Source organism: Ahaetulla prasina, chromosome 1 (genome assembly GCF_028640845.1).
Source record: "Ahaetulla prasina isolate Xishuangbanna chromosome 1, ASM2864084v1, whole genome shotgun sequence".
Taxonomy (NCBI): Eukaryota; Metazoa; Chordata; class Lepidosauria; order Squamata; family Colubridae; genus Ahaetulla; species Ahaetulla prasina.
This window is the reverse complement of record NC_080539.1, coordinates 116,703,770-116,715,121: the sequence shown is the minus strand read 5'-3', so window position 1 is coordinate 116,715,121 and position 11,352 is coordinate 116,703,770. Positions and strand designations below refer to the sequence as shown.

At 36.6% G+C, this 11,352-nt stretch overlaps 1 protein-coding gene across 1 annotated transcript in view; it reads right to left on the bottom strand.

Annotated features, from left to right (window-relative positions):
* Positions 1-1,772: 1,772 nt before the first annotated feature.
* Positions 1,773-11,352, bottom strand: part of LAMA4 (laminin subunit alpha 4) — a 145,037-nt gene continuing 135,457 nt past the window's right edge. The window contains exons 33-38 of the mRNA XM_058173764.1: positions 10,687-10,842; positions 9,212-9,371; positions 5,915-6,045; positions 4,206-4,299; positions 3,764-3,883; positions 1,773-2,477 (exon numbers count right to left, since the gene is read on the bottom strand). Of these exons, the coding sequence (XP_058029747.1) occupies positions 2,332-2,477; positions 3,764-3,883; positions 4,206-4,299; positions 5,915-6,045; positions 9,212-9,371; positions 10,687-10,842 (807 nt within the window). The 3' untranslated portion in view covers positions 1,773-2,331. The remainder of the gene's footprint in view (positions 2,478-3,763; positions 3,884-4,205; positions 4,300-5,914; positions 6,046-9,211; positions 9,372-10,686; positions 10,843-11,352) is intronic.

Here is an 11,352-nt window from a genome sequence, read left to right as displayed (position 1 = left end):
GCTAGCAGTCTTAAATATAAGATAGCTAACACTGTACTGTACACTGTACTGTATTAGTTCTACATACAGACAATTTTAGGAAACTTGTAATCCCGGCCATTGATACTTTCTGGTGGAAGCTCAGTTGTCCCTAGTATTTGTCTGTATCTCTGTGTGTACACACATATCCTATATTCTACCTCAATCACCTTAATAGAGAATAAGTATGTTATGTGTATAGGGACACGGTGGCTCAGGGGCTAGGACGTTGAGCTTGTCGATCAAAAGGTTGGCAGTTTGGCGGTTCGAATCCCTAGTGCTGCTGTGTAACGGGGTGAGCTCCCGTTACTTGTCCCAGCTTCTGCCAACCTAGCAGTTTCGAAAGCGCGTAAAAATGCAAGTAGAAAAAATAGGGACCACCTTTGGTGGGAAGGTAACAGTGTTCCGCGCACCTTTGGCATTGAGTCATGCCGGCCACATGACTTCGGACAGCGCTGCCTCTTCGGCTTTGAAACAGAGATGAGCACCACCCCCTAGAGTCGGCAACAACTAGCACATATGTGCGAGGGGAACTTTTACCTTTACCTATGTTATGTGTTGGAAGAAGTTGTCTAACTGCAAGAGATTGGACAAATATTTATCGACTATCTGAATTCATATTTAGGAGGACTAATTCCTGGAATAATGGGGTGATTTTTGCTTTAATATTAAGCATTGTAGGAAGAATAATAAGACACCCCCCCTTTATTTCCATGTCTCCAGAGAAGGCAAAGAAAAACCATCCATAGAAGCTAAAGCACTGCCTCCCAGAATGGCCTCAAGTAACCCCCATAAGAAGACTGAGACAGGCTGAATTGAGAGTATTAAGTCAGTAAACAAAACCACACAGAATTTATATTCCCACCTTTCCCCAAGGACCACCCCCCAAAGAAACCAAATAGGGACACTTAGAATACAGAATCCGGTCTAATCAAATAACCCCACCAGGCATCTCAATCTCAAAGGTCCAAAGGGGTATAAAAATCACACTTACTATCCATTCTAGGCTGTCAGCTGTCCCAGAACCAATGCTGAGTCACTTCCCTTCTGATTCCTAAATAAATGGAGATTTTTCCTGCAGCCTGCCTCCAAATTTATTGACTCTGCGTTTTTCTTCCAGCTTGGAAATGGATTGGATTTTTCTTCCTACAGTGTTATGAATAAATGCCTACACCAGAAATTTTTATAGAACATTTTATTTGTTTCTTTTATATTTAATATTTATTTTTTTAAAATTGTTTTTATGTCAACTGGCATGGTTTTTAATTTCACTATAAAAATGAATGAACGAATTAATGTGCTATAAATTTAGATTAGGTCTGGCATTTTGAAAATTGAACATTTAATAATTTTAAGACCATGTACAGTTTAATATATTTCTATTGTCCAGATTGAGTATCATTTGAGAAAAATGTTAAAATGGAAGGTGGATATAATTAAATACCACCTTTTCTCCTAAAATTACTTAAAATAATGAATATATTACTTCACTTCTTGTTTTTCATAGGAGAAAAATCTGATTTTTTTACCAGTAAAGTTAGAATTGTGCGGCATAAATAGATATATAAATAACAGATGCATAAAATATTCACTTTTGCTAATAATGGATCAATTTATTTGTTATGTGTAGAAGCAGATTATAACAGTTTTAAAATCTGTAGGATTTTACTGGGTTTTGGAAATCGAACAAAACCCATACTACTTTATCGTAATTGAACAAAAAAGTATAGGAAAAAGAAATTCAGAAGATGCTGTTTTAGTGAAACATGTCTGTTATATAGTTTATTCTGTAAGATAAATGAAACAAAGCACACTGTGAACAGAATTAATTTATCCCAAGACACAGCACCTGGACATTCCAACAGTGGCTTATTATCAAACTTCTGATGGGATAGTAAAATGATTTCTAGTGGGTTGAAGCTGAAACCCACAGTTGCTAAGTCATTTGCTCCTGAAATACTGACAAATGCAGAGTCAGGCATGCCTTTGACCATTACTCTACAGTAGTGGATTTACGTTTCTTCCCACTGGGTTGGTCACTTTCATTCCCCAGTTAGAACACTGCAGAGATATTTTTTTCTAATACAGGTTAGAAATCTGCATTTACACACACACACACACACACACACACACACACACACACACACACACACACACACAATTGTGTACGAAGCTCTCCTAACAATTGCAAGCTTTATGCTGTATCACGTATTTAAAATGAGTGATATATTTTAATTCTGATACTGAAAATGGAACTCTGCACAGCTTTTGCTACTTCTTCAGTGCTGTATATATCCTTGTAGTTGTAGCCTTTCACACAGCAGGACATACATTGATGCTCACAGCGCCACTGACCAAAGCTGCCTTACTGAAAACCACTGGCCTTTCATCAATCATAAAGTTACGGATGCAACCAGTAAAGGAATTACGTGTGGTCAGGCTGAATGTCAGGAAAGCTTCTGTGAAGAAGTTAAAAACACTATTAGCTACAAATTGTTCACAACTGATATTACAGTATCTAAATGCAAGTACATGCTTGGAAATGGCGTTAACCAGAATATGAAACTTTTAACATACACTTAGTACTTCTGTTCTAAACTCAACTTGGTAGCACTTCTGTTGAGTTTTACATTTTTTTAGTAAATTCAACTTTTTAGTTTAAAAAGTATTGGACATTCTGAAGCTAATTAAAGTAAAGAAGGTTGTAGACTGGATCTGGAGAAAGGCATTAGGAAGAGGATTTGAGAGAAAGTAGTAGTCTACCTTCTTCAGAAACTTCATAGAAAACTCAAGATCAGCATACAATAAGCATGTTTCTTTTAAAATAGCACTTAATAGCAATTAATAGCAATTACACTTACATACTGCTTCACAGTGCTTTACAGCCCCCTCTAAGCAATTTACTGAGTCAGCATATTGCCCCCAACAATCTGGGTCCTCATTTTATTGGAGGGATGGAAGGCTGAGTCAACCTTTAGCCAGTCATGATCAAACTGGCAGTGGATAGAATTAGCCTGCAATACTGCATTCTAACCACTGTGCCCTCATGGCTCTTAGCAGATTTGGTAGATAGGAGATTTGGGGGTTTTATTGTTTATAAGATTGTTGGCTTCTGATTTTCTCTTGTGATAAATTATGCCAAAGATTCTATTAGCATATTTAATTATTTAGTGGTATTGAATATTCAAGGCACATGGACATATCTTTACATGCATCCAGTACATGTGGGAAATTAATCATAAAGATAATTCAAAACCTAAATCATAAAAATTTAAAAAGATTAGAGCATTAACTAGATAACATCTCTGATAGCATCAATCTCTTTGGACATAAGAAATAAATGTTCCTACAGTACATGTATTCCGCTTGATCAAAGAAAAGTTGCATTAAACACCAAGTTCTCAATAATGCCCATGTTTTCAGTTGGTAATTGTACTATAGCCTTAAAACAAAGCAATATTTTTGTGTATTGTTTAGAAAGTTAATATGACATCACTTTTATAGAATATTTTTTGCTTTAAAGCAGGGGTCTCCAACCTTGGCAACTTTAAGCCTGGTGGACTCCAACTCCCAGAAGCTGGCTGGGGAATTCTGGGAGTTGGAGTCCACCAGGCTTAAAGTTGCCAAGGCTGGAGAGCCCGCTTTAAAGTGTTTATTGGAAAACTGATTGGCTAATAAATTCAAATAAACACATTAAGCAGATTATTATCTTAATTTTTAAAAATAGTGTTAATAATAATCTTACCTGGGGCTCCTCCAACAAATACCGGCTCTCTGTGGTCAATTGCTCTTGGGTTTAATGGTCCCACTACATGATTCACTTCTGAATCAACATCCAGTTGTATCACGTTAGCATCTCTAATAACTATTATGCAAAACAGAAGAGGATAATAAGATATTTTCATATCCCAAGCCACCAGATTAAAAAATGGTTTTGAAAATATCAACTTGTTTACTGTGCCCTGGCTAAGGCTTCTTCAATATCTTAGATCAGGGGTCTCCAACCTTGGTCCCTTTAAGACTTGTGGACTTCAACTCCCAGAGTTCCTCAGCCAGCTTTGCTGGCTGAGGAATTCTAGGAGGTGAAATCCACAAGTCTTAAAGGGACCAAGGTTGGAGACCCTTGATTTAAACTAAAGAAATAATCCACAATCACCATTATTACAGAGCTTGTGGTGTTGACTCACCTGCAATTCTGTGCCATCTGCCATCACAGAGACTTTGCTTTGGTGTAACTATAGTTGAAAAATCTTTAATGCCATTGTTTAGCTTCACAATAACCTGGTAAAGTAATTGAGTTCAGCTTTAGAATGTTAATATTAATACCTTAAAAAAATTAAAACAAAATGTTTTTCACCAGCCTCAAGGCTTATACTAGGAATGTAAGATTCTTCCCCTGTGCTTTGGTGCTCAGATAATGAAGGCTGGTTTACTTTTACTCATTGTACATGCATTTATATATTCAATCTGAGTGGAGAAGAGCCTATCAAATTCAATAATTGGATAGGATTATGATTATATTATCAATATCTGAACAGTATGTTATAAAACACATAATATACTATAGGCTTTATAATAGATGTTATACAGTACAATTAGATACATATTTTACTAGGCATTATTTGTTCTAATATAATTGGTTAATAAGAAAAAAAGGTAAGAAAAAGCTTTAAAATGTGCTTATTGGAAATTACCCATTTTACCATCAAACTGTTGGAGATTATTCGAGGTAAAATGTACCTAACAGATAGGGTTAGTTAATAAACATGAGATGAAATGGAAGAAAGTGTTATATAACCAAGATAGGTTGAAAAATCCAGCAACCTAACCATCCACGCACTGGATCATTTCAAAATTGCATCTTCCAGGTGAGTCATGACTAGAATTTCCAGAGCATCCATGATTAGGGAATTTTTGGATTTGTAGTACTGCTATATCTGGAAAGGTTGAGGTTGGAAAAGTGGAATGATGCCTTTGCTGGCAAAAACTTTAGACCCACTGTTTTATTTCTCTCTAACTTCATTTAGGATTAAATTGCAAAAGTCTTCTGGCCACTCCAACACATTTATCTGTATCTACCAGTTTGTTCCTCTTGATTCCTACCATTAGGTGGCCTTTCCCATAAGTGAAAAGCAGCTTTGGGGAAACAGCATACTATGCTCAGCACATCTGCATTGCTAACTTGCCCTGTTGGGAGTACTGGCTGCCAACAGTTTCTGGAAGATAGAACTGGACATCATCATCCTTGGGAGATGGGGTGAGGCTGGATAGTAAAATTTCTGTTTCAAATTACTGCAAAATGATGGACTTATTATAAGGAGAAGCCCGATAGAAAGGGAGATAGTTTTTTAATCCAGACAATTTCCCCCCTCCAGACTGATTAGAGTTAAGATAGCAATAAGGCACATCAGGGACAGGTAAAAATGAAATGTGAATGCCTATTAAGTTAATACTAAGTGCGCTACTATAGGTTTTAAGTCAGATATTTGCAACATTTATTTTTAAATGCAGTAGGTAGCTTGCTGATTTTCAGAACAATGAGCCCTAATACATTATGTTAAAATCTTTAAAAAGGGTGGATGGGTGGGTTATTTCCCTAAGCTTCTATTTATCATAAAAACATTTATTTGCTCTTGGGGATTCTATGGGGTTCCCCCCCTCACTTAGTTTCACTTAGTTTTAAAAATCCTCAACTATCCACATGTTTCAAGTGAGCAGAGATATTTTTGGAACATGCTATAAAAATGATCACTTAATAAATAATATTACTTATTTCAGAAATTGGAATGTTGCTGATATTAAAAGTAAAGAGCACAAGGTGCTTGCCAAAAAGGTGGAACATCTGGTTTTGAAAAATCGGAATGTAAAAATAGGAGTGGATGGTCCTTTCTCATACCTGTCCCTGTTTCATATGTATGTTCAGGAACTCTCCATTTACATTATGTGCATGCATTAGTATTCCAGAACTGCGCCGAGGGCGGACTTCAAAAACAACTTCGAATTTCAGGCCCAAGCTAAATGATTCATCTGCAAGGAAAAGTCACAAAATGTTTTATTTAAAGTTAACTGTGAAATTACTCACACACTGTAGAAGATGAAACAACTAAAGACCCTGTTCATCTCTTTTAACTTTGGAAATTTGAAAGTGTTTTTTAAAATTTCAGTGACTCTATGCAATTCTTCAATATTATGCTTCTAAAATTCTTATTTCAGGTAGCTTCTTTTAGATCTGCTGTATAATTCTTGCTTTCGTATACTTAGCAGATTCTCAACTTAAAAATCTGGTGGTTAACTTGTGTTAATGAGGCAATATACCCAGTATAATCCCCATAGTCTTGGTATGGCTTTATCCAACAAGCTGCTATATACCTAATAATGTTTAGTGATAATTTGCATCTCCTCTACTTGAGCTAAGGTAATATTATAGTATTGTGTTAATAATTACTTCCCTAACCTAATGCTGTCCTCCCAAATATTGGGACTATAACCCAGAATTCAAGCCAACGTTTTAACTGGCATTCTCAGGTTTAATTGTCTTTATACATATGGAGAGCATTAGGTTTTGAGAACTTATGTTCTGATCAGGAAACCAGCAGAATGATAATACTGATTATACTATGTAAGAATTTCCGCCTTTGATGTAATGCAAAGTTGTTTGGAAATTTAGTCTACTATATGCCAGGAATATAACAGAATACCCTGAGTAATTTAAAAATAACCAATTGGCTAACCCTAAGTATAAATTTTCCCATCTCTTTGCATCAGTAACCATAGGTATTTCTCTAAATGTTTAACAACCAGCACTAATACCACAAGAAAAACTCATTACCAAGTATGATGTATCCCCCTTCTGATGAAAAATAGGTTCCTTCTTCTGATGGTCCTTCAAAAACAACTTCGAATTTCAGGCCCAAGCTAAATGATTCATCTGCAAGGAAAAGTCACAAAATGTTTTATTTAAAGTTAACTGTGAAATTACTCACATACTGTAGAAGATGAAACAACTAAAGACCCTGTTCATCTCTTTTAACTTTGGAAATTTGAAAGTGTTTTTTAAAATTTCAGTGACTCTATGCAATTCTTCAATATTATGCTTCTAAAATTCTTATTTCAGGTAGCTTCTTTTAGATCTGCTGTATAATTCTTGCTTTCGTATACTTAGCAGATTCTCAACTTAAAAATCTGGTGGTTAACTTGTGTTAATGAGGCAATATACCCAGTATAATCCCCATAGTCTTGGTATGGCTTTATCCAACAAGCTGCTATATACCTAATAATGTTTAGTGATAATTTGCATCTCCTCTACTTGAGCTAAGGTAATATTATAGTATTGTGTTAATAATTACTTCCCTAACCTAATGCTGTCCTCCCAAATATTGGGACTATAACCCAGAATTCAAGCCAACGTTTTAACTGGCATTCTCAGGTTTAATTGTCTTTATACATATGGAGAGCATTAGGTTTTGAGAACTTATGTTCTGATCAGGAAACCAGCAGAATGATAATACTGATTATACTATGTAAGAATTTCCGCCTTTGATGTAATGCAAAGTTGTTTGGAAATTTAGTCTACTATATGCCAGGAATATAACAGAATACCCTGAGTAATTTAAAAATAACCAATTGGCTAACCCTAAGTATAAATTTTCCCATCTCTTTGCATCAGTAACCATAGGTATTTCTCTAAATGTTTAACAACCAGCACTAATACCACAAGAAAAACTCATTACCAAGTATGATGTATCCCCCTTCTGATGAAAAATAGGTTCCTTCTTCTGATGGTCCTTCAAAACAAGGTGTTACACTGAAGATCTGTGAAGGAGAAGTGACTGGCTTTCCATTCAGCTGTAGACTGCCAAGACAACCACTAAAACTGTACACTGAGTTAATCTAGGGAAACAAACAGAGTTGAAGTAAGAAACAGATAACATTTTCATTTTTTAAAAAAACCATATAGCCACATGTTTCTAAAAAACAAGGAAGCCAAGAGAAAAACAAGGTATTTGTGAAGAAGGCTTTATTGATAGCAGGCTAATCAATAGATTCTCTATTGCAGTATTTCTCAACTGTGTCAACTTTAAGATATGTGGACTTCAACACCCAGAAATCCCCACCTAGCATGCAGGCTGCAAAAATTCTGGAAGTTGAAGTTTACACATCTTAAAATTGAAAAGTTTCAGAAAGATTGCTCTACAGGTAATCCTTGATTTACAACCAGGGGTGAAATCCAGCAGGTTCTGATAGGTTCTGGAGAACTGGTAGCGGAAATTTTGAGCAGTTCGGAGAACCAGTAGCAGAAAGTTTGAGTAGTTCGGAGAACCGGCAAATACCACCTCTGGCTGGCCCCAGAGTGGGGTGGGAATGGAGATTTTGCAGTATCCTTCCTCTGGAGTGAGGTGGGAATGGAGATTTTGCAGTATCCTTCCCCTGGAGTGAGGTGGGAATGGAGATTTTGCAGTATCCTTCTCCTGCCACGCCCACCAAGCCACGCCATGCCACGCCCATCAAGCCACGCCCACAGAACTGGTAGTAAAAAAATTTGGATTTCACCACTGCTTGCAACCGTTTGTTTAGTGACTGAAGTTACAATGGCACTGAAAAATGTTACTTGTGAGCAGTCCTCACACAACCATTGCAGCATCCCCATGGTCACATGATCAAAATTCAGGCATTTGGCAACCATTATGTATTTATAATTCTTGTAGCATCCTATGGTCATAAAATCATCATTTGCAACCTTTGCAGATGATGTCTGTCAAGCAAAGTTAATGGGGAAAGCTGGATTTGCTTAACGACCACAGTGTTCACTTAACAAATGCAAAGATTCATTTAACAACTGGCAAATAGCTTGTAAAATTGGGTGCTCACTTAACAACTGCCTTACTTAGCAATGGAAATTCTGGTCCCAAGTGTGATTGCTAGTTAGTGACTCTCTGTATTAGAGAAGAATAAAATAAATATGATGAAGGAAGTTCAGGATAGACATCAGGAAGAACTTCCTGACTGTACAAGTTATCATCCAGTGGACTAGCTGCTATATGCCCGGCAGTGAGTTCTCTACTGGACTTTAAACAGGTTGGATGTTCATCTGTCAAGGGATTGTTGAAGTAGATGATCTCTTTGCATCAGTAACCATAGGTATTTCTCTAAATGTTTAACAACCAGCACTAATACCACAAGAAAAACTCATTACCAAGTATGATGTATCCCCCTTCTGATGAAAAATAGGTTCCTTCTTCTGATGGTCCTTCAAAACAAGGTGTTACACTGAAGATCTGTGAAGGAGAAGTGACTGGCTTTCCATTCAGCTGTAGACTGCCAAGACAACCACTAAAACTGTACACTGAGTTAATCTAGGGAAACAAACAGAGTTGAAGTAAGAAACAGATAACATTTTCATTTTTTAAAAAAACCATATAGCCACATGTTTCTAAAAAACAAGGAAGCCAAGAGAGAAACAAGGTATTTGTGAACAAGGCTTTATTGATAGCAGGCTAATCAATAGATTCTCTATTGCAGTATTTCTCAACTGTGTCAACTTTAAGATATGTGGACTTCAACACCCAGAAATCCCCACCTAGCATGCAGGCTGCAAAAATTCTGGAAGTTGAAGTTTACACATCTTAAAATTGAAAAGTTTCAGAAAGATTGCTCTACAGGTAATCCTTGATTTACAACCAGGGGTGAAATCCAGCAGGTTCTGATAGGTTCTGGAGAACTGGTAGCGGAAATTTTGAGCAGTTCGGAGAACCAGTAGCAGAAAGTTTGAGTAGTTCGGAGAACCGGCAAATACCACCTCTGGCTGGCCCCAGAGTGGGGTGGGAATGGAGATTTTGCAGTATCCTTCCTCTGGAGTGAGGTGGGAATGGAGATTTTGCAGTATCCTTCCCCTGGAGTGAGGTGGGAATGGAGATTTTGCAGTATCCTTCTCCTGCCACGCCCACCAAGCCACGCCATGCCACGCCCATCAAGCCACGCCCACAGAACTGGTAGTAAAAAAATTTGGATTTCACCACTGCTTGCCACCGTTTGTTTAGTGACTGAAGTTACAATGGCACTGAAAAATGTTACTTGTGAGCAGTCCTCACACAACCATTGCAGCATCCCCATGGTCACATGATCAAAATTCAGGCATTTGGCAACCATTATGTATTTATAATTCTTGTAGCATCCTATGGTCATAAAATCATCATTTGCAACCTTTGCAGATGATGTCTGTCAAGCAAAGTTAATGGGGAAAGCTGGATTTGCTTAACGACCACAGTGTTCACTTAACAAATGCAAAGATTCATTTAACAACTGGCAAATAGCTTGTAAAATTGGGTGCTCACTTAACAACTGCCTTACTTAGCAATGGAAATTCTGGTCCCAAGTGTGATTGCTAGTTAGTGACTCTCTGTATTAGAGAAGAATAAAATAAATATGATGAAGGAAGTTCAGGATAGACATCAGGAAGAACTTCCTGACTGTACAAGTTATCATCCAGTGGACTAGCTGCTATATGCCCGGCAGTGAGTTCTCTACTGGACTTTAAACAGGTTGGATGTTCATCTGTCAAGGGATTGTTGAAGTAGATGATCTCTATGCCTCCTTCCAACTATGATTCTGTTAGTTGTCTCATAAATACACACACAAAAAGATTCATTTATTATAGAAAAATGTATTTACCTGGATATTTTTAGCAGCTTTTCCTGGTGCCACACCCCCTATGTAGAAAGGAGTAGTAACTGGCCATGTATTATTAGAATATGGAAGACTGTCTTCTTGTACTCTGAGGCCATCAATAATCAAACGACCAATATTCTTTTCTCGAACAAACATTACCTTTTTTAAAACAACCACAACAACATATTTATGTTAAAGATAATGGAAAAATGCCATTGTAATTTGCTCAGAAAATATTATGAGAACTAGTCTTCTATCCTGCTTACTTTTTCAATCTATTTAAATAGAAAAGGCTGTTGAAATGTTTCTAGTATTTCTATTGTTTTTTTAATTTAGTGTGAAAAGCAAAAATTTGCCATTTAATAAAATAATAAAATAGTAAGCTGGTTCTCTCAGTACAGTACGTAAAAGACTTATTTCTGAACAGATAAGTAGCATAGACTCACACACACACAGGTTTACATTGTTACTGGATTAAATTTTCATTGTGAGTTGTTCCTCTCTAGTTTTTGCTGGTGTTTATTCTTTATTGTTGCAATACTACTGGTGTACTTTTCAATATTTTTAAAAGATAAGATACAGCAAAAATTAAAATATGTTTTCCAGAAGTTTATAAAAGGATTTGGATAAAATTAATCAATTTTTTCCATACAATTTTGATACAGAAAT